We start from the raw sequence: 22108 nt of genomic DNA, 5'->3' as shown, positions 1-22108 counted from the left end.
CGATGGCGACAGCGGTCGAAACACGACCTAGTCAACCTAGTGGTCTGATGGGGCTGCTCGGCATCTTTGGCACCATGAAGCGACAAATTTTCGGCCCCTGCTATGATCCGTACCAGCGGGACCAGGTAGCACAAAAAAAACAAGAACAAGAAGAAGCGCGTGACGAGCGACCAACCAAAGGATGTTGGTCTCTTACCTCATTGATCGTGAACAATATCTCCACCATGGCCTATGAGCTCTTTTGGAACACAACATCAGCACAACCGCCGGTAGCGGTAACAAGTTTCAACGAAAAACAGCAACAGCATCACCATTCGCGACGTCACTCACTCTTCCGTGGCCGGGATATTGACTTTACACATTTCAAGAAATCGTCCGCTTGGGAAAACAGAATGCAAGAGGCCGAACGGTTGATTCGTGGTATTTGTTTGCAAAACCAACAACAGCAACGAGACAGTATGAACGATCCCTCAGCATGGGCTGTAAATGCAACCCTAGCCTATCAACTTGCTCTCGAAGAAGACAATAACAAATGGGGCCTGGTGAACAAGGAGGATCTCGAAGTCTGCTTCTTGGTATGTATTTGACTTTTTTTTTTTCAAAATATATCACATCTTCCAACGGCAAGTCTTCTCTCTCTCTTACACAAACTGTGTTGTTTTGTTGCTTTTATAATAACATCAAAGACACTCACGCCACCTCCGAAACCCAAACGCACTTACGTCACCATCCCAGAAGCATCTACACCACCAGGTGTACCTCACAATTACCAGCATCCACGCAATCATCCCCATCTTTTTCATGACGCAGTAGTACTATCATAGCAGTACTAAAATAGGAAACCTTACCCTTTCTCTTCTCTTCTTTGTTATATCCCATCTTCTTTGCATATATTTTCAAAACTTTATTAATCAGTTCTCCACACGTCCACATCTGCACATACACACACCCACACATCCAGAAACGGCAGAAAATCTATCAATCAACCAAAAAAACAAAAAAAACTAACACTACTGTAGAATTGTACTTCGCTTTATTCTTTTCTTTACATACAACATCAATCAGCAAGATCAACATACTTAGTATTCAGAATCTGTTATTTCATATCAGCTACATTTATCTTAAGTTTAAAGCATATGATATTGTGTTGTAACGAGGAGAAAGCTGTGTGTGTGTGTGTGTATTGAGTGCACTATGTGCCACTCGTAGTAGTAGACGGATCGGCCTACTTGTCTCTGTTAGCTGAGTGTCTGTCTAGTAAGCAACAGGTCAACAGCTCGGTTGTGTTAGAAGGCAGTTGCAGTACATACCGAAAAACTCGAGTCCGAAGTGCTGTACTATCCTCGTATATTTCTTTGGATGCCGCATCTCTTGATTAAGAGCATTGTGACTTTAAAACGTCAGAGCCGTCAATCTTGCTTCAAGTCTACAGAATTTATTAATAAAGCTACGACGCGTTGTAGGTACGGCAGAGTGAATCAGACCAATGTCTTGTGCAGCTTGATGCTAGTTGCATATGCAGTTGTTTTTATATTATAGCAACGAGCTATGCCTGTACGAACAGCTCTTGCATTGGGAAAAAAAAGTGTTGCTGTCAACAATGAAAGTATTACCCACCAGCTGCCTAAATTCCTGCAATGTCAATATCCTAAACATATGACCCACCGCAGTGGTTTATACAAGCACGTCGTGGATCAAAAACGACGACAGCGCAATCAGCAAACTCTCGCCACATGTCACCATCATAAACGTGGTAAGATGTATTTGCGACACGTCTGCGATCACGCATGATTCGATTGAGCTCTGAAGACGAACTTATTTAAGTTTGGAAGCTAGCGAAGTGAGGCAGGTGGATGTAGCTGTGGGTTTTCTTCCAGGAACAAGTCAAATTCATCACACTGCACTTTCTTGTAAATCCTTTCTGTGTCCTTTGGCTTTCTTTTTTTTTATAAGCGAAGATTTATTTAATAAAAGAAGTATGGATTCGAAATGAAAGGATGAAGAAGAGGAGGAAGGAGAAAAAAATTGTGGCGGGTATGATATATACGGTTCAGCAATACTTAAAACCAAAAACAAATATGGTCTAGCCACACTACGCAATAATGTAACGATGACTTTATATTATACTGTGTACTCTTCGAGTCTTGTTCCCAGCAACCATTTCTTACAATCTTGCATTTCTTTGCGCTTTGCAAGTCGTTGCTGGTTTTCTCCTTGTCATAAAACAAGATTTTGAGTTTAAGAATACAGATGGCGGCAGCTTTCGTGAAATTTTCCTCCTCAATGTAGCGATATTATTGCATACTTTGTCTACTTTGTGAAGTGACATCATGTTGCTGCAAGGTACCCTCTTTCGTTTTGTACTCGGAAACTAAGGTTCGTGCACAGAAGGAATATAAAAATACGAATATCTGCAGTTGGTTATTTATATTGTGTATTCCGAGCTTACATCATGACTGTAAAGATAATTCTTGTACACCGTTGTTTTTTAACTCATGGCAAACAGCATAGGGTGATATAGAAAATCAAGGAGTTATAGATAAATCTTACTTCAAATAAAGAGATGTTCGCACTTATTGCTTTTGACGAGGGTTGTGACATGCTGAAAGCTCTACTAGAATTCATGCAAAGGGAAGTGCTTACACACACACTGCTGTACACTCACAAACCGAGCAGAAACCACATCATCGCAAGGTTCGTTAACAAAGTTTGCCGCATGTGCATTAACCTCCTTATACGAAATCATGAACGCAGTTTGACGACGCTTCTTTTCTTTTCTAATATAGTTAGCCTCGGTCGAGAAAAACAAAAAACAGTGTTCTGGCCATTATATGCTTGAACTCGTTCGATACCCTCCGCTCTCGCCACCGATCGTCATGACGATTTATATATTTGATATTTAATAAGTTTAATGTTATTTATTCCTGTGCTCCCTCAGCCTAATATTTTCTGTAGTACACATATCATATGGACGGGTCAAAGACAACCCAGGTATCCGGAACTTTATATATTTTCGCTGTACAGTCGCGCAGGCAGTTCGCCATAAAGTAAAATAGCTTAATTATGTCTTTTTAAACCTTGTGTAACCCAAGGTTATAGTGAACATGTAAAGGTGTCCACCATCCTTATTGGCCATTGTCGTAGCAGCAGCAGGGTGTTTCAATCTACATCTCATGTCTCTCCGTTGCATCACCGGGGCGTATATACATTATTGAACTGAAACGAATAACTCATCGCTGGAAAGAAGGACACATGAAAATCACGACAGAACAATGAAAGATTTATGCATCTGTATGACGCTTTGAAAGCTTCTGCGATGTGTTTTGACATTAATCATCCAAAACGATATCCAAGCATATCCAAGCAAAACTCGTGATGAGTGCTATACGACTACCGGCATAACATTCAAGTCCTATTGTAGATGATAGAGTGAAAGAATTACATCTGTATGACGCTTTGAAAGCTTCCGCGATGTGTCTTGACATTAATCATTCAAAACGATAACCAGGCAAAACTCATGATGATTGATATACGACTACCGGCATAGCATTCAAGTCATATGGTGGGTGATAGAGTAAGTGTTATTGTGACAAATAGCTACAAGAACACAACAATGATGTAATCACGGACCTACGAGTCTGTTGAGGAGGCTGTGCTTAGCAGGTTACGGCTTCGGAATGTTTGCTTATTATTTTCAACTCGGGCTGCGTACACGTCTGAACCAAGGAAACAGGTGGGTATGACTGCTACTACTACACGATACAGCCCAAGAGAACATAGAGCGAATAAGAAGTCGTATTGAAAGCGTACATACACAAAAGAAGGCAGTAGTGAAGAGGCTATGGAAGGAAAGCGTTTAATCAGCAGGAGAAAGGGCAATGCATGGGTTTGCTGCTGTTTGGAGAATGGTGATTGTGTGTATGTGTGAGAGAATACAGACCCAAAAAAAAGAGCGGACAGGAGATGGAACGTTTTCATCAATCAAAGCTGTGACATGCACTTCAGTGCCTCTGTCACATTATAAAAATCAATCAAAGCTGTGCGTCTTCCCTCAATCTTCTCATCTCTCTTTCCTTCATCTTCCACTTTCAACCCTTGTTTTACTCTACTACTACCTCTTGATCTCAATACCCAAACAGTGCTTTGAGCAACACATTACGCACACTTGTACCCAATATCTCTTTGTCTATAACTTCTTGTAAAAATACCAGCACAAAAAATGTGGAAATATCTCCTTGGCAAGGTTTTCGTGACCACCGGCGGCAAGGCTCAGAACCAACAGCAAGCGACTAGTGATAGTGATACGACAACGATGGCGACAGCGGTCGAAGCACGACCTAGTCAACCTAGTGGTCTGATAGGGCTGCTCGGCATCTTTGGCACCATGAAGCGACAAATTTTCGGTCCCTGCTATGATCCGTACCAGCGGGACCAGGTAGCACAGGAAGAACAAGAACAAAGAGGAGGTGCAACCAACCAACAAGGACAAGAAGAAGCGCGTGACGAGCGATCAACCAAAGGATGTTGGTCTCTTACCTCAATGTTCGTGAACACCATCTCCACCATTGGCTTTGAGCTCTTTTGGAACACAACACCAGCACAACCGCCGGCAGCGGTAACAAGTTTTAACGAAAAACAGCAACAGCCCCATCATTCGCGACGTCGTCCACTCTTCCGTGGCCGGGTTATCGACTTTACACATTTCAAGACATCATACGCTTACAGAATGCAAAAGCTCGTACGCTTCATTTGCGATATTTGTTTGCAAAGCCAACAACAGCAACAAGAGCAGGATTATGACATTTTAAGAGATCCCTCGGCATGGGGCTTGCCTCCAGGTGTAGCCGAAAACTACCGACTTGCGGTCGAAGAAGAGGATAGCAGATGGGGCCTGGTAGACGAGAAGGATCTCGATGTCTGCTTCTTGGTATGTATCTGTCTTTTTTTCAATATACATCACATCTTCCAACAGCAAGTCTTCTCTCTCTCACTCACACAAACCGTGCTGTTTTGCTGCTTTCATTATATCACAAAGGCACCCATGCCATCTCCGGAACCCAAACGCACTTACATTATCATCCGAGAAGTACCCACACCACCAGCTGTACCCGTAGGCGTACCTCACTATTACCAGCATCCACGCACTTATCGCCATCTTTTTCATGACGCCGTAGTACTATCATAGCAGTACTGAAATAGGAAACCTTAGCCTTTTTCTCTTCTTCTTTGTTAGATCCCCTCTTCTTTGCATATACTTTTAGGACTTTATCAGTCAATTCTCCACACGTCCACATCTGCACACACACACACACACACACACATCCAAATAAAAACGCCAGAAGATCTATCAATCAATCAAAGGAATAAAAAAAACCTAAGCTGCTGTAGAATTATATATATGATACTTAAAGAGCACAGATCTGGGGTAAAAATAATGCGACTTTTTTAATTACGTCCTTTGCGCCATAACTTCAATAACAAAACATACACTTTTAGCTTGTTTATGCTGTCATACCTGTCTTGATAGTTGTTATTCACAACTTGTGTAATAAACGTTTTGCTTCACAATTTATGCTGAGAAGCCTTGGCTCTCCATCTTTATACATGCTTCTCTCTGATCTAATATCCTTCATCTAACAACCGGATGAGTAGTTTATTTACATCGTTACTCGCTGATTTTGCTCTCTGCTCTACGACCAGCCAAAAAATTACGGTCCTCATCTCTAACCCTCCAATCTTTAAATACCTTAATGAGGGCATTTTTAAACTACCATTCATACTTTCTGTGCCCTCACAAAATCTTCTTTTATTTTCAACTTGAGTACAAAACAGCTATAGGACGGGAAGTATGGCATTGTATAAAACAATTAATGCTCCCAATATTATTCTCTTACACTATTATCACTTCACATATTTACACACATATTAAATGACGGATCCACGTTCAGATCGAATCTGCCTTTAACTCATTCGAGGTCGGATCGGATCCAAAAGCTCTCGATCCGGATCCGTCTTTTTGACACGGATCGGAACGAGTAGACGGATCGCCGGGTGAGAATGACGAAGTCGAGGCAGTTCCCTTGTGGCCTCCACATTTTTTTTGTATGGAGGATTTTACCCTCAGAGCAGTGTTGACGAATTTCGCAATTCCCTTATTCCGGCACAAAAATAAGAGTTGGTAGTCCCCCCCCCTCAATTTTTTTTGCATTTTAAGGTCAGCCGCCAGAGACACTGTACTGGGCAGAGGGGCATTTGAGGGGAAGAGAATTTTACCAAGTGCCTTATATTCCTTTATAAAAACGTTTTTTTTTTCAGCTCATCTGAGAGCATTCTCTAAAGCAACAAAGAAACCGTTCCCAATTGCAGATCTACATGAAAATGCCAACAACTTGACCTATTCAAAAGGTAACGGTTTTAAATGGAGGGGTGAAAAGGAATGAAAAGTGCTATTTCTTTGTTTTATTCTATGTAATGCGGTAATAACAACAAATGCGATGGTTGCTTTCTTAATGTTTCTTTAGAACGTATTCATTGTTGAGAAACACTCATTTTGAAGGGATCAATCGAAGCAGCATCGTTGGCATTGGCACACAACTCATTTTACTCGAACGATTCGCTTGACCGACTTGGTACGATTGTGAAAGCTTTTTCTCCCTACTTTTACAGAACGCGGTTAAGAAACTACCACACATTTGCTCTTTGTTTGCGTTGCAAAAGCACGTTGTGATGCATTATTGGTAGCGGCATCGTTGGTGAATCATTTGAACTCTTATTTAATCATAGGAATCAAGACTCATTAGTTGATGGAAAAGGAAGAGGTCAGGGCGAGGGTCTTTTTCGTTCATTCTTTATAGAGTGCAGTAAAGATATTCAACACTTTTCTTGCCTGCTCTCAACTCGCCCTTGCCGTCCATCCACTGTATCAAGTACCCACAAGCACTGCTGATACCTAAGGTTTGTTTCATTGATAGAAAACTGACAAGCTATGGAAAGGAATAAGATATGTTGTATATGAAGTTAGCACTTGCAGGTTTGATTTCTTATTTCTATAGGTTCTGCGCCGCGTTTATGTTATACCCTGCACCACCCGTTACAAACACGATTCGCTATACATACACGATGCATATATTGTATGGCACATACAAATACGCATATATACATACGATCACTTGCACATTTGCACGAAAACGAAATGATATAGTAGGCATGGAGCTAAAAAGAAGGGATGCTATTGTGGGATGGACGTCAATACATCATTGGATGGAATTGAAGTATGCTTTTTGTTTCTTACACAATGACCTACCTTATGGATCGGCCATCACAGCATCCAGCCTTTGTATCTCAACCTTGCAACAATGATCTACACAAATACGAGATCAATGTAGCAACGATGATCGGATCCGTTCGTTATGGCCTTATCCATCACCAGTGTAGTTGCTTTGTACACGATGGAAGTAAGCAGTTGGATCGACATAAATTTATAGGTAGAGTATTGGGAGATCGAGCGCATCGTGTATGGATAGGAAGATGATTTTTTATAGAAGAGAATATTCAAACAGACATAAATACAATGATATTTAATAAGTTTAATGTTATTTATTCCTGTGCTCCCCCAGCCTAATATTTTCTGTAGTACACATATCATATGGACGGGTCAAAGACAACCCAGGTATCCGGAACTTTATATATTTTCGCTGTACAGTCGCGCAGGCAGTTCGCCATAAAGTAAAATAGCTTAATTATGTCTTTTTAAACCTTGTGTAACCCAAGGTTATAGTGAACATGTAAAGGTGTCCACCATCCTTATTGGCCATTGTCGTAGCAGCAGCAGGGTGTTTCAATCTACATCCTCATGTCTCTCCGTTGCATCACCGGGGCGTATATACATTATTGAACTGAAACGAATAACTCATCGCTGGAAAGAAGGACACATGAAAATCACGACAGAACAATGAAAGATTTATGCATCTGTATGACGCTTTGAAAGCTTCTGCGATGTGTTTTGACATTAATCATCCAAAACGATATCCAAGCATATCCAAGCAAAACTCGTGATGAGTGCTATACGACTACCGGCATAACATTCAAGTCCTATTGTAGATGATAGAGTGAAAGAATTACATCTGTATGACGCTTTGAAAGCTTCCGCGATGTGTCTTGACATTAATCATTCAAAACGATAACCAGGCAAAACTCATGATGATTGATATACGACTACCGGCATAGCATTCAAGTCATATGGTGGGTGATAGAGTAAGCGTTATTGTGACAAATAGCTACAAGAACACAACAATGATGCAATCACGGACCTACGAGTCTGTTGAGGAGGCTGTGCTTAGCAGGTTACGGCTTCGGAATGTTTGCTTATTATTTTCAACTCGGGCTGCGTACACGTCTGAACCAAGGAAACAGGTGGGTATGACTGCTACTACTACACGATACAGCCCAAGAGAACATAGAGCGAATAAGAAGTCGTATTGAAAGCGTACATACACAAAAGAAGGCAGTAGTGAAGAGGCTATGAAAGGAAAGCGTTTAATCAGCAGGAGAAAGGGCAATGCATGGGTTTGCTGCTGTTTGGAGAATGGTGATTGTGTGTATGTGTGAGAGAAAAAAAAAGAGCGGACAGGAGATGGAACGTTTTCATCAATCAAAGCTGTGACATGCACTTCAGTGCCTCTGTCACATTATAAAAATCAATCAAAGCTGTGCGTCTTCCCTCAATCTTCTCATCTCTCTTTCCTTCATCTTCCACTTTCAACCCTTGTTTTACTCTACTACTACCTCTTGATCTCAATACCCAAACAGTGCTTTGAGCAACACATTACGCACACTTGTACCCAATATCTCTTTGTCTATAACTTCTTGTAAAAATACCAGCACAAAAAATGTGGAAATATCTCCTTGGCAAGGTTTTCGTGACCACCGGCGGCAAGGCTCAGAACCAACAGCAAGCGACTAGTGATAGTGAGACGACAACGATGGCGACAGCGGTCGAAGCACGGCCTAGTCAACCTAGTGGTCTGATGGGGCTGCTCGGCATCTTTGGCACCATGAAGCGACAAATTTTCGGTCCCTGCTATGATCCGTACCAGCGGGACCAGGTAGCACAGGAAGAACAAGAACAAAGAGGAGGTGCAACCAACCAACAAGGACAAGAAGAAGCGCGTGACGAGCGATCAACCAAAGGATGTTGGTCTCTTACCTCAATGTTCGTGAACACCATCTCCACCATTGGCTTTGAGCTCTTTTGGAACACAACACCAGCACAACCGCCGGCAGCGGTAACAAGTTTTAACGAAAAACAGCAACAGCCCCATCATTCGCGACGTCGTCCACTCTTCCGTGGCCGGGTTATCGACTTTACACATTTCAAGACATCATACGCTTACAGAATGCAAAAGGTCGTACGCTTCATTTGCGATATTTGTTTGCAAAGCCAACAACAGCAACAAGAGCAGGATTATGACATTTTAAGAGATCCCTCGGCATGGGGCTTGCCTCCAGGTGTAGCCGAGAACTACCGACTTGCGGTCGAAGAAGAGGATAGCAGATGGGGCCTGGTGGACGAGAAGGATCTCGATGTCTGCTTCTTGGTATGTATCTGTCTTTTTTTCAATATACATCACATCTTCCAACAGCAAGTCTTCTCTCTCTCACTCACACAAACCGTGCTGTTTTGCTGCTTTCATTATATCACAAAGGCACCCATGCCATCTCCGGAACCCAAACGCACTTACATTATCATCCGAGAAGTACCCACACCACCAGCTGTACCCGTAGGCGTACCTCACTATTACCAGCATCCACGCACTTATCGCCATCTTTTTCATGACGCCGTAGTACTATAATAGCAGTACTGAAATAGGAAACCTTAGCCTTTTTCTCTTCTTCTTTGTTTAGATCCCCTCTTCTTTGCATATACTTTTAGGACTTTATCAGTCAATTCTCCACACGTCCACATCTGCACACACACACACACACACATCCAATTAAAAACGCCAGAAGATCTATCAATCAATCAAAGGAATAAAAAAAACCTAAGCTGCTGTAGAATTATACATATGATACTTAAAGAGCACAGATCTGGGGTAAAAATAATGCGACTTTTTTAATTACGTCCTTTGCGCCATAACTTCAATAACAAAACATACACTTTTAGCTTGTTTATGCTGTCATACCTGTCTTGATAGTTGTTTATTCACAACTTGTGTAATAAACGTTTTGCTTCACAATTTATGCTGAGAAGCCTTGGCTCTCCATCTTTATACATGCTTCTCTCTGATCTAATATCCTTCATCTAACAACCGGATGAGTAGTTTATTTACATCGTTACTCGCTGATTTTGCTCTCTGCTCTACGACCAGCCAAAAAATTACGGTCCTCATCTCTAACCCTCCAATCTCTAAATACCTTAATGAGGGCATTTTTAAACTACCATTCATACTTTCTGTGCCCTCACAAAATCTTCTTTTTATTTTCAACTTGAGTACAAAACAGCTATAGGACGGGAAGTATGGCATTGTATAAAACAATTAATGCTCCCAATATTATTCTCTTATACTATTATCACTTCACATATTTACACACATATTAAATGACGGATCCACCTTCAGATCGAATCTGCCTTTAACTCATTCGAGGTCGGATCGGATCCAAAAGCTCTCGATCCGGATCCGTCTTTTTGACACGGATCGGAACGAGTAGACGGATCGCCGGGTGAGAATGACGAAGTCGAGGCATTTCCCTTATGGCCTCCACATTTTTTTTGTATGGAGGATTTTACCCTCAGAGCAGTATTCCCTTATTCCGGCACAAAAATAAGAGTTAATAGTTTTTCCCCCCCCCCTCAATTTTTTATGAATTTTAAGGTCAGCCGCCAGAGACACTGTGCTGGGCAGCAGAGGGGCATTTGAGGGGACGAGAATTTTACCAAGTGCCTTATATTCCTTTATAAAAACGTTTTTTTTTCAGCTCATCTGAGAGCATTCTCTAAAGCAACAAAGAAACCGTTCCCAATTGCAGATCCACATGAAAATGCCAACAACTTGACCTAATTCAAAAGGTAACGGTTTTAAATGGAGGGGTGAAAAGGAATGAAAAGTGCTATTTCTTTGTTTTATTCTATGTAACGCGGTAATAACAACAAACACGATGGTTGCTTTCTTAATGTTTCTTTAGAACGTATTCATTGCTGAGAAACACTCATTTTGAAGGGATCAATCGAAGCAGCATCGTTGGCATTGGCACACAACTCATTTTACTCGAACGATTCGCTTGACCGACTTGGTACGAATTGTGAAAGCTTTTTCTCCCTACTTTTACAGAACGCGGTTAAGAAACTACCACACATTTGCTCTTTGTTTGCGTTGCAAAAGCACGTTGTGATTGCATTATTGGTAGCGGCATCGTTGGTGAATCATTTGAACTCTTATTTAATCATAGGAATCAAGACTCATTAGTTGATGGAAAAGGAAGAGGTCAGGGCGAGGGTCTTTTTCGTTCATTCTTTATAGAGTGCAGTAAAGATATTCAACACTTTTCTTGCCTGCTCTCAACTCGCCCTTGCCGTCCATCCACTGTATCAAGTACCCACAAGCACTGCTGATACCTAAGGTTTGTTTCATTGATAGAAAACTGACAAGCTATGGAAAGGAATAAGATATGTTGTATATGAAGTTAGCACTTGCAGGTTTGATTTCTTATTTCTATAGGTTCTGCGCCGCGTTTATGTTATACCCTGCACCACCCGTTACAAACACGATTCGCTATACATACACGATGCATATATTGTATGGCACATACAAATACGCATATATACATACGATCACTTGCACATTTGCACGAAAACGAAATGATATTGTAGGCATGGAGCTAAAAAGAAGGGATGCTATTGTGGGATGGACGTCAATACATCATTGGATGGAATTGAAGTATGCTTTTTGTTTCTTACACAATGACCTACCTTATGGATCGGCCATCACAGCATCCAGCCTTTGTATCTCAACCTTGCAACAATGATCCACACAAATACGAGATCAATGTAGCAACGATGATCGGATCCGTTCGTTATGGCCTTATCCATCACCCGTGTAGTTGCTTTGTACACGATGGAAGTAAGCAGTTGGATCGACATAAATTTATAGGTAGAGTATTGGGAGATCGAGCGCATCGTGTATGGATAGGAAGATGATTTTTTATAGAAGAGAATATTCAAACAGACATAAATACAATGATATTTAAAAAAAGCGTTGAACAATAAAACCATCATTGTGGTTGTTGCTACTTCTTGACAACTATTGAGATGGTTTCTCTAACTCTACTTTGTAGCATATGATGGATTAGTTTAAAAGAAACATTTATTGGAAGGCTAATGACGGTACGCTTGTAGCATTCTTGTCGCTTCCTTGCGGTGCGGTGCTTAAGAAAGAAAAAATTATAAGAGGGAGGTTGTACTTTAACTGAGTAGCCCTTTTAGAGAAGGTAAAATCCAAGGCGGAATAAAATGTTGGAGTAGAATAGGTTACGGAGTGAAAACAGGAAAGAGAGAGAGAGGTGAGGATATGAGGGGGGCAACGGGGTATCCATCGATGTTTTAAATGTGATCAGGAGTGGAGATAATGTTGATGCCACAGTGGCTAGGTCTAGCGCTTTTCCGATACCGGTTCATTCGTGTCGTAGTCAGGGTCCGAGTGGCTTAACTTGGTCAATTTCATGCAGCAGGCGCAGTAATGCCGGCCAGAAGATAGAGTATAGGACCCACTATTCTGGATGGCTGGAGACAACAAATGGTTTTAAATGAGCTGCGTCGACGTGCCAGTTCTTCATCCAGCTTTTTGGGAGATCGTTAATTTTAAAGAGTCATTCGGCGGGCTATTGTTATTCTTGAGCTTCTAATATCGTTTTGGTGCAGTGTATTAGTGGTAGTTAGTTTCCATAGGATGGACTACATGCCATAAACCTTTTTTTATAGAATACTGTAGTGACAGAGCAAGTGGGTTTAAGCTAAATCCTCATACTATATCTAACCGTAGCCGTCAAGCCTAACGGAAGCGCGAACATAGTCGGGTTAGCAAAAAAAACAGTATCATAAAATACAGGTAATAATTAATTCTGCTTATGATGAAAGTAAGTAGTACATAATAATGTTGATGTGACATTACACGATGTCTTTTGGCATTTCTTATTTGTAGTGTTTAAATATGTAAAAATCCCGAGAACCTGTAGACCTCCTGTCAGACGTCAGTGTTTAATCTTGTGAAATAACATAGCAATTTGCAGTGACCGAGGCATATATAGCAGTATAATACTGTAGTAGTGATCATGTAGAGTATCAAGAGCTATTTTACATCAAGTCATAGGTCTTTTTTGCTTCATAAAACGCGGGAAATTTCATATAGATACTGTATAACGAGTGTGATATGCTGTAGAGTAGAAAGGAAACATCGTGATTTTACGCATCATGGCAAATTAAGTAAGCGATGATATCTCTCCTCATTGCATAGACAAGAGAAGAATTACGTCTACAGGAGCACATGACCTCGTTATGTACAGCGAGAATTTTCTGTTGTCGCTGACGTAGCAACCGTTGGAGAGAACATGTCTTTCTAAAGCAACAAACAGGTATATGATATCAGATTTTACTATAGTCGTTGGTGACTTTAAGAGCGAGTGAGAAAGTAGTAATAAAGTTAAAACTCTTTAAACAAACTCGCGCGAAATTATATTGGACTACACCAACAGAGAGCTGTGTGTGTCACGGTGTTGTCGGATGGCGACATGGCACGTTGCTAGTACGTCTTGGGTATCGGTACGACTAACGATGCTGTGAAATAACAGAATGTCTTTTTTCAGGGAGCATGACCATTGTACGATATACGTCAAAGATTAGGAAGCGATACAACCTCCTACTGTATATAACACACTCTTGGCTATCACCATCATCTCTGTTTTTTTTGGGACAGAGATGTTTTATCGTAGCCCGTACAGCATGATCAGGTACACTAGTAGCTCAATGAGCTGTGTGTAACAACTGTTTTTCTTTCGGCCAAATCTATGTGAGCCAAAGCACCAAAAGACATCAAACAGGTCAAGCGCCATTACCACTGTGTCACACGTTTTATAGAATCTTATGTGAGCAAGAAAAGTCAGACAGGTTATACATTGGCACCACATGTATCCATTTTAACAGAAAACAAGGAATGCCCGGGTACTTAAACCTCACTCTTATTGACGTCGGCAACACAGAGAGTGGCCAGATTTGCTTACAATCACAGCACAGAGCGAGAAAGTATAAAAAAAAAACGGGGGGAGGTGCAGATACATGGTCATCGGTACATAGATTCTGCAAGATGTGTATATAATATATTAAGGAGTGTGACGTATACAGCAGAACACTAGAAAGACTCGACCCAACCATTTGAGTAACCCAAGTCATTAACATATGTGATACACACAGGGTTAAAAGAACGTGGCTGAGTCAATCTCCAACGTTGCTATGACCGAGCTACTGTTGTCATGGTAAATGCCTTTGTGACTAGGGATTGTATGGGCTACGGACAGTAAAAGAAAAAATGAAGGGATAAATTGAGCTTCATCACTATATTTCATATAATATACCCTGGCTGCTATCTCCATGGATGATCAATGATGATAATGGAAAGCTACGATATGCATTAGGCAAATCACTTCTTTTGTAAGGAGGGGGTCGCGCCCTTTTCTAGGCAAACGACAAAGTAAAAACCTAGGTCATGTGCGTATATTCTCATCACCCCACTTGTATGGTATTAGCAGCCTAACGTCGACAGCTGGGTACACAGAACATCTAACACCGCTTCTCTAGACTTTCCCCCTCTTCTCCATCAACAAAGAGGAATGAAAGTGACGTGTGATCAAGATCATCCATCATTTGGTGATGCTGCAGACGCTTATCTTTCCCATTAGTCTCTATTTACACTGACCAAATCAAAAGCAATTATCAATGCAGCAAGTAATGTCGCCGGTTTATAAATAGAGAAAGCTTCTTGGTAAGGTATATACTAAGCTACATACACTATTTTCTAATGGGGTAATAGAAACTAGTTCAAATAAAGCAGTTAATGCTAGTTACAATGTTGATTTTTCTATTTTTCTGTGCACGAAAAACAGTGAGAACGCCCAAATTAAGGCAGATGACGTCAAGTGTGCAAGTGCAAAGAGAAAAATAAAGAGAGAGTGTGGAGTTACCCGGGTAAGCACAAATCTGCTATATTAGCTGCTGACATGATGACCAGTTGGTATATGTAGACAAGAGGAGAGCTGACAAGTCAAGGGGAGGGGGGGGGTCAAAGCGTCTTTACTAGGCAATATGAAGTGGGGGCAAGCAAACAAATATCTGTTGAGAGAGACTTTCTAAAAACAGAGACAGCCGAGTGTTTAGAACGTTTTCAACATTTCGAACATTCAAAAATTCGCGGGTCACCGGGACCATGAAAACGAATTTTCGGGGCTGCAGTGCGTCATTCGGAGAGAGCACAAAGAGGAGTAGCCAGCCTGTGCATTGATCAAACATATCAAGGCTCTATCAGAGTTATCTAAAATAGGAGTGTGAGTGCTGCTGCTGCTGCTGATCACACATGCTTGCTCAAAAAGGCCTAGCGGGATCATTGGAAAAAAGGACGCATTATTTACCGCATTGGTAAATCATTATGTCAATTCTGTTTTTTTTCACAGCTAATAATGTAAATGATATTGTATAACGTGCGTTGGGGGAGAGGTTATTTTTTTTGAATTCGCGGGAGGGGATGTGTGCAAGATGGTGCCCAAGAGACGTGAGGGCGATGGTTGTGCGGAGATAGAGTCAGAATAAAGGAATAGGGTATTGTGAATGTTTTTGTGGTTTTTCGTAATGCATTGGTGTGTCTGAATGTCTGGTTATTCCATTCAACAATGAAAGCTCTGTCTAGTGGGATAGATCCTCAGCAAGCTGCTGACCCCGTCGTTCAGCAGCAAAGACGGCATCTTGCATGACTTGTCGGATGTTGTTGCCTTCCAATGACTTGATGGCTGCCTCCGTAGTGCCTCTGGGCGACGTGACCTTACGGCGCAAGGTGGCAAGGTCATCCTCTGATTCCTGTGCCATGCGTGCTGCACCGATGCAAGTTTGTAGTGTAAGGGCCTTTGCATCTTCCGGCGTCAGACCAGCTGCGATACCGGCATTTTCTGCATAGGGGCATTACGAAAAGAATGAGAAATCTAGGCTCTTGTTACGCATAACTACTGGAATCCCACTGACATCTCCCTTACAAACAAATGCAACACTTACGCATGGCTTCCATAATGAGAAAGAAGTATGCCGGGCCACTGCCGCTGATGCCAGTGACAGTATCGATTTGAGCCTCCTTCTGGACCCAGGAGACCTGCTTTGCAATTGAATGCATGATCGATTCGGTGACCGAGCGCTGGTCCTGGTTTACGCGAGCATTGGCATAAAGGCCTACAGCACCCTCGGCAATCAGAGCGGGCGTATTGGGCATGCAGCGGACGATCGGTACCGAGTCCGACGACAACCACTCTGACATGGCCTCGGTTGTGATTCCAGCAGCGATCGAAATGAGCAACATGGACGGGTTCCGTACAAGCTGGGGAGCAAGGGTTGTGAGCACGGACTTTAGCACCTGGGGCTTGACGGCGAGAACAACAACGTCTGCGCCATCGACAGCAGCCTCGTTGTCGGTGGAGCTGACAAGCTCAGGATAGCGGGACTCCATGTACTTGCGACGCTCCTCAAAGGGCTCCGAGAAGCGCAGACGGGAGCCAGGATGGCCACTGGAGTGAAGGCCGGCAAGGATGGCCTCGGCCATGTTGCCACCGCCAATAAAGGAAATAACAGGACGTTGATTTGATGCAGAAACCATTGTGGAGAAGTGAGAAGAGATAGATTGGAGTCTTCGCTGGACAACAGAGGTAGTGAAAGATGCAGCAGATTGGTAAAGAGACATGATGTATTGGAATTTGGCAGGGTTATTTATACACGCAGCAGCAAGGAAAAAAAAAACAAGAATTAGGGATTGTCAAAGCACAACGTAAGGCAGTACTGCAAAACAATTTAAGAAGGTTTTTTTTTTTTTCAGAGACAGGTCTCCCCCCCCCCACCCAAATCCCTTTTTTGCGCTTTTTCAAATCCAACCCCCCCAACCCACTCCACTCTAACCCACCGCCGCGGTCACGATTCTGACTGGTTCCATATATGGCCTAAAGCTTGTGTAAGAGCCTTTCACGCTGGAGCCACATGAAATAGCCAATAGGACCCTTTTCTGTCGTCATTCATTCTCGCCGTTGACTGGCCGCTGATAACGATCATCCTCACCCAATGCCCTTGATCTAATCTCATAAGATCAGTTCATGCTCCCATTATCTAGAGCCTCTCTCTCTCTCTTTCTCTCTCCACAACAGCTCCACTATCAAACCCACACCCCCTTTTATGAATGCAGAATGACGTAGCCTTACTTTACTAGGACAGCCTCGACCGCTTCATCACTGAACCGAGGCCCGACATAGTCGACGAAGCGTACCAAATTGGCTACAAGCATTCCACCTTTGTAAGCCAATATCGCAGGTGATCCCACCAAATCGAATTCTAGGTCTGTTGCCGACACTCGTATGAATTTGGCCAGTGCGTACTTTTGTGCCAGATCCACCAGGAAATCGTCCAGTTTTCTGCAAGCTGGGATAGACTAAGATAACAGCATGGGAAAGATCAGCATCTCGTATCTCTCCCCCACACACATGGTGCACACACCTCTTTTCTTCCTTTTTCTCGCTCTCTCGCTCTCTGAAACAGCCAATTACCTCATCATACAGATGCACCACCACTGGAACGGTGCGCCATTCTTTATCAATCACTGTTGCATAATCGTCTGCTGCAATGTCCTCAACTTTTCCAAATACACGGTGCATCATCCGTGACTGATGATTGTTCATTCGCTTCAACTCTCCCAGTCGTTGTTCTCTGTAGAGTCGTATTGCTTCTTCATCATCCAGCAAGTCATCATCATCATCATCATCATCATCGTCGTCATCCTCATTCTTCTTTTTCTTTTTATCAGCTGGATGCTCCAGGACAAGTTCTCTGGCTGCCTCGTCGTCCAGATACGTCGTTGTTGTCGGTGCTCTGGCTAGCATTTTGGCATTATATGCCCTTCGTGCCTCCCCTTGAGCGTCACGTTGCTCTTTCTGATAGAATGCATGATCCGCTAAAACACCTTTAGGGCCTGTCTGAGGTCCCATCTGACGTCCTGGAAATGGTTCCTGAATTTCCACCATGACCGTGAAAAAACGAGTTTAGTACATTCTCCAGATGAATTGAAGATGTATGACACAGAGTGGGAAAGACATAAGCTCAAAAGGCACTCTTTTACTTGGGTGGGCTGTTCATCAGAGGGGTTCGAATTGGCATCGCTATCATCAGCGTCGTTCTTTTGGATTTGCGAAAGTAGTGGATCGTTCATTGTGGTAGTGTATGCTATGGAAAACTATCAAAGATGAGTGGTGGATTCTTTTGCTGTTCCTTACGCGTAATTATAGCTCCGCTATAGTAATTTTGCCCGCACACTGCAAATCATGATCAGCAGCACGAGCCTATGGTTGTTCCTTAAAAAGGCAAACCACACTTTTGTGTGGACATCCGTTTTATAAGATGGCAAGCTATGATGTCTTTAAAAGTATAATAAACAAGGTGTTTCAAAAGCAAGCTGAAGAACTTGTGGAATCAGAACCTCCATAGAAGAAGTAACAAGATCACTTGGGGAAGACTAATAGGATGTCACCATAGCAACACAGTTGTGAATCACTCAGGAAGCAATTGATTGTTGTTGTGCAGCCAACATGTCACCTTGGAGAGCCCGAAAAAATTCATTAAGGAGGCCCCGCGGACACTGCTTTTTGATACATTTTTTTTTAATACGACGTTAATTTTCGATACACCTAAAAAAACCACACTCTTGCCTCTCCTTTATTTTTCCTTTTCTCTCTCGCTCATCTTTACTATACATATATCATCATGGGCGCCAACATGTCAAAAGCTCTCTCCAAGCTGTTCGGCAGCAAGGAAATGCGAATTCTCATGCTCGGTTTGGATGCTGCCGGCAAAACCAGTAAGTTGTTTCGTTGTTTTCGAGATGATGAGAGGCCCATTGAACCTCGAGGAAGAAGAAAGAGGGCAGAACAAGCTTGAAGGCAGTAATAAGTGCGGGACGAAAAACGAATCAAAGGTTTCAGATTCACTTACACTTTTGCAATCAAGCCATTCTTTATAAGCTAAAGTTAAACCAATCCGTGACAACGATCCCTACCGTCGGCTTCAATGTTGAATCGGTCACTTATAAGAACGTAAAGTTCAACGTTTGGGTGAGTATCGTGTTTTAGATCTCCTTGTTATGTAGGAAAACTATATATATCAACAAACATACACACGCACCATCACGCCGGCATACTCCCTTTAATAATAATAGATAGTATACATCATGCACACGGGAATACTAACTTGAATATCCATGTGCAATAGGACGTTGGAGGTCAGGATAAGATTCGTAACCTATGGAGACACTATTATACAGGCACACAGGGCTTGATTTTCGTTGTGGATTCGCAGGACCGTGATCGTATCGACGAAGCGCGTCAGGAACTGCACCGCATTATCTCGGATCGTGAAATGAAGGATTGCTTACTGCTCGTCTTTGCCAATAAGCAGGATCTCCCAGGCGCTATGTCACCTGCGGAAGTGACAGAAAAACTTGGCTTACACAAGATGCGTGATCGCGCGTGGTATGTTCATCCTTCATGCGCTACTACAGGCGACGGTTTATTCGAGGGTTTGAATTGGTTGAGTCAGAACGTCAAGACAAAGTAAACAGCACAAACGAACCGACCGACCGACCATTCATCCATCCGATCCTATCCTATCCTATCCTATCCACATATATGATATATAAAAAAAGAAATATCCCTTATCTACATAATAGTAACTTTGCCCTTATATTTCCACTCGCACACACACTCTAACTCTTACCCTTTTCTCCAGCTATCTCTCTCCACAACGAAAACTTCTTTTCGCCCGTTATTTTTCCCTTAACAGCCCCTCTTAGTTATACTATTTGCTCCATCTTCTTGTGTCTGTTTTTGTCCTGTCATTTACTTATATATTATCAACAACCTCCCTTACCATGACCTTCTAATATGTGTTTGCTTTTCTTTCTCTCTCTCTCTCTCTCTCTCTCTTTCTTTGATTTTAATTGCTTCATTCAAATTTTGGATAATCCTGCTAACTCTGCCAACACAGATGCTTCATACGCTTCATCTTGATCTAAATCTGCTCTTATAACTAGTTTCTTCATGCCACGAACTGCACCGGGTGTCACGCGCTCGTTGGTCCGGTCGTCAAAGGTAAACCCCCTGAGGAACGCCGTGCTTGCTTTGAGACAGGCATCATATGTATCTGCACCACGTGCCGTCGTCGTTGAATTCACGATTACATCGGCTAGTCCCAGCTCTTTTGCCATTGCAGCATCAACCTTGGGGGCACTGCCTAATATCCATAATGCCTTTTTGCGACCGATGCTATTCACTAAACGACGTGCACCACCTATGTATGACAGTAATCGTAGTAGCATGCAAATTTTGACCTTTGTCGTGAATATTTAAATTGAATCGGGCTTTTCCAAATGGATGATGATGGGTTTTGCTATTGTCATTATTACCCCAAGGTGAGGTTATCCCCATTCGTGTTTGAACAAAGCGAACAAATGCGGTCGACGCTATGCAGACGTAATCGAATGCCGTAATCAACTCCGTACCACCGCCTAACGCTGGACCAGCCATAGAGGCGACTGTAATGTACGGCAATCGAGCAAATCTTGACAAGGCATCATGCATTAAATGGTTCACGTGCGCTGCCATACCGGGGGCTCTCAAGTGTTCTTGAGCAAAGGATAAATCTAACTCCATCACATTCATACAGGAGTAGGGTACTATCAGTCTCAATCTAATCGCTCACCCCGCCGGCCCCCTCCTCCGCCTTCTTTTTGTTCTTTCGTTTCTTGGTATCGTAAAACTTACCAAGGCCAGCACAAAATGCTTTTCCTGGACTTCCAGTAACAATAATAGCGACAGTGTCTTTTGGGTTCTGTTGCTCCAGCTTTACAACAATTTCATAAAACTCGACCATCATTTTGCCGCTGAAAGCATTCTGTCGTTCGGGATTGTTTAACGTGATCAAGCCAATACCAGCGGCATAATCTGGATCATAATGTACAGTGCCTTGACCCAACGATCGTAATTTTGTAATAGCTGTTGAAAGTGAATCGGCTGCCATGATGGTACAGGGTAATTTGAGAAAGGTGTGTGTGAAGGAACAGGGAGAAAACGTGCTATTGGTGTATGCAAGGCTACAACAACCCCACACACGCACCAAACCTATAATGGTGGGGGGAAGTGGCTCGTGAAAATGCTGACACATGAACATGTATTGGCAATTCTGGGTTTCAATCTGCATGATGAAGGGTAAGAATGCATTGCGGTTCCTGGTTTTTCGGACGATGACAAGTGAATCCATCTAAAACCTGGCGAATTATGCAAACCAAATCCATTTCTCACAAATACGGATATACACAGCTTCATAGGAATGAACATTGTAGGTGACAATCACATTATACAGAAGCTTTAGAGGCTTTTCACTGGTATGAGTCATCAAATATAGCTGCTATGACAACTACCTATCAGAGAGCTATCCTACTCTATATAGTTGTTGATACAGCAAAGCAATAGGAAATTGATTGAGTGAGGGTGCTAATCTGATGCTTGACGGGGCACGCACTACTCAACAGGCTTGAATTTGAGACTACTATAAAAAACACGAAATCTTGCTTATAGCTGTACTGAGATCCTTGCTTTTGATGTCTAAAAATGTCAATCTTTTTCTGTGAAAATCGCCATCAAAACTATTAGCTCTAATACTCATAGGGGCTTTATGAAATTAAGTAGTATCTACAATATTCAAGGTACTAGATGATGGTTACCACGCGTTTCTTCTTGACATTGTTCGGAAGGATGTGCTTAAGACGTTAGACGAACA

General features: G+C 42.4%; 8 protein-coding genes across 8 annotated transcripts; 3 read left to right on the top strand and 5 right to left on the bottom strand.

The window, feature by feature from the left end:
• Nucleotides 1-2: 2 nt before the first annotated feature.
• Nucleotides 3-1178, top strand: BDB00DRAFT_941914 (uncharacterized protein; the record flags this gene model as incomplete). Its single annotated transcript, XM_053129383.1, has 2 exons — nucleotides 3-576; nucleotides 688-1178. 2 exons carry the CDS (start codon nucleotides 3-5, stop codon nucleotides 822-824), a joined length of 711 nt encoding a protein of 236 aa, XP_052975336.1. The 3' UTR covers nucleotides 825-1178.
• An 8266-nt stretch (nucleotides 1179-9444) lies between these two features.
• BDB00DRAFT_845526 (uncharacterized protein) lies at nucleotides 9445-9842 on the bottom strand (the record flags this gene model as incomplete). Its single annotated transcript, XM_053125091.1, has 2 exons — nucleotides 9701-9842; nucleotides 9445-9592 (listed from the first exon to the last, which is right to left on the bottom strand). Coding segments are annotated over exons 1-2 (165 nt in total), but the record flags the coding sequence as incomplete, so codon positions are not given.
• Nucleotides 9843-10079: 237 nt separating this feature from the next.
• BDB00DRAFT_845520 (uncharacterized protein) lies at nucleotides 10080-10730 on the top strand. Its single transcript, XM_053125090.1, has 2 exons — nucleotides 10080-10500; nucleotides 10591-10730. Exons 1-2 carry the CDS (start codon nucleotides 10312-10314, stop codon nucleotides 10705-10707), a joined length of 306 nt encoding a protein of 101 aa, XP_052975334.1. The 5' UTR covers nucleotides 10080-10311; the 3' UTR covers nucleotides 10708-10730.
• A 4342-nt stretch (nucleotides 10731-15072) lies between these two features.
• On the bottom strand, nucleotides 15073-15628 carry BDB00DRAFT_845517 (uncharacterized protein). Its single transcript, XM_053125089.1, has one exon. It carries the CDS (start codon nucleotides 15548-15550, stop codon nucleotides 15338-15340), a length of 213 nt encoding a protein of 70 aa, XP_052975333.1. The 5' UTR covers nucleotides 15551-15628; the 3' UTR covers nucleotides 15073-15337.
• Nucleotides 15629-15940: 312 nt separating this feature from the next.
• BDB00DRAFT_771441 (pyrroline-5-carboxylate reductase) lies at nucleotides 15941-16841 on the bottom strand (the record flags this gene model as incomplete). Its single annotated transcript, XM_053119962.1, has 2 exons — nucleotides 15941-16200; nucleotides 16304-16841. 2 exons carry the CDS (start codon nucleotides 16839-16841, stop codon nucleotides 15941-15943), a joined length of 798 nt encoding a protein of 265 aa, XP_052975332.1.
• A 459-nt stretch (nucleotides 16842-17300) lies between these two features.
• Nucleotides 17301-18488, bottom strand: BDB00DRAFT_876845 (thioredoxin-like protein; the record flags this gene model as incomplete). Its single annotated transcript, XM_053127532.1, has 4 exons — nucleotides 17301-17361; nucleotides 17488-17714; nucleotides 17830-18288; nucleotides 18399-18488. The coding sequence occupies 4 exons, from the start codon at nucleotides 18486-18488 to the stop codon at nucleotides 17301-17303; spliced, it is 837 nt and encodes a 278-aa protein (XP_052975331.1).
• Nucleotides 18489-18867: 379 nt separating this feature from the next.
• Nucleotides 18868-20355, top strand: BDB00DRAFT_845513 (ADP-ribosylation factor family-domain-containing protein). The gene is made up of 3 exons (XM_053125088.1): nucleotides 18868-19133; nucleotides 19283-19386; nucleotides 19544-20355. Exons 1-3 carry the CDS (start codon nucleotides 19040-19042, stop codon nucleotides 19886-19888), a joined length of 543 nt encoding a protein of 180 aa, XP_052975330.1. The 5' UTR covers nucleotides 18868-19039; the 3' UTR covers nucleotides 19889-20355.
• On the bottom strand, nucleotides 20192-21514 carry BDB00DRAFT_845510 (ClpP/crotonase-like domain-containing protein). The gene is made up of 3 exons (XM_053125087.1): nucleotides 21094-21514; nucleotides 20736-20972; nucleotides 20192-20620 (listed from the first exon to the last, which is right to left on the bottom strand). Exons 1-3 carry the CDS (start codon nucleotides 21497-21499, stop codon nucleotides 20280-20282), a joined length of 984 nt encoding a protein of 327 aa, XP_052975329.1. The 5' UTR covers nucleotides 21500-21514; the 3' UTR covers nucleotides 20192-20279.
• Nucleotides 21515-22108: the final 594 nt, after the last annotated feature.

Source organism: Zychaea mexicana, assembly GCF_025766255.1.
Source record: "Zychaea mexicana strain RSA 1403 chromosome Unknown BDB00scaffold_96, whole genome shotgun sequence".
Lineage (NCBI taxonomy): Eukaryota > Fungi > Mucoromycota > Mucoromycetes > Mucorales > Lichtheimiaceae > Zychaea > Zychaea mexicana.
Note: the sequence above shows the minus strand (reverse complement) of the source record. Positions and strands in the feature narration are given on the sequence as shown.

Excerpts from the sequence above, each read along its gene's own strand:
- BDB00DRAFT_845520 (XM_053125090.1), top strand. The coding sequence starts at position 10,312 with ATGAGTAGTTTATTTACATCGTTACTCGCTGATTTTGCTCTCTGCTCT. Across the intron at positions 10,501-10,590 it reads TCAACTTGAGTACAAAACAG|ATATTAAATGACGGATCCAC; the intron begins CTATAGGACGGG and ends ATATTTACACAC.
- BDB00DRAFT_845517 (XM_053125089.1), bottom strand. The coding sequence starts at position 15,550 with ATGTTTGATCAATGCACAGGCTGGCTACTCCTCTTTGTGCTCTCTCCG.
- BDB00DRAFT_845513 (XM_053125088.1), top strand. The coding sequence starts at position 19,040 with ATGGGCGCCAACATGTCAAAAGCTCTCTCCAAGCTGTTCGGCAGCAAG. Across the intron at positions 19,134-19,282 it reads GGATGCTGCCGGCAAAACCA|CCATTCTTTATAAGCTAAAG; the intron begins GTAAGTTGTTTC and ends TTTGCAATCAAG. Across the intron at positions 19,387-19,543 it reads ACGTAAAGTTCAACGTTTGG|GACGTTGGAGGTCAGGATAA; the intron begins GTGAGTATCGTG and ends CATGTGCAATAG.
- BDB00DRAFT_845510 (XM_053125087.1), bottom strand. The coding sequence starts at position 21,499 with ATGTTCATGTGTCAGCATTTTCACGAGCCACTTCCCCCCACCATTATA. Across the intron at positions 20,973-21,093 it reads AGCATTTTGTGCTGGCCTTG|ATTTATCCTTTGCTCAAGAA; the intron begins GTAAGTTTTACG and ends TGATGGAGTTAG. Across the intron at positions 20,621-20,735 it reads GGGGATAACCTCACCTTGGG|GTGGTGCACGTCGTTTAGTG; the intron begins GTAATAATGACA and ends TGTCATACATAG.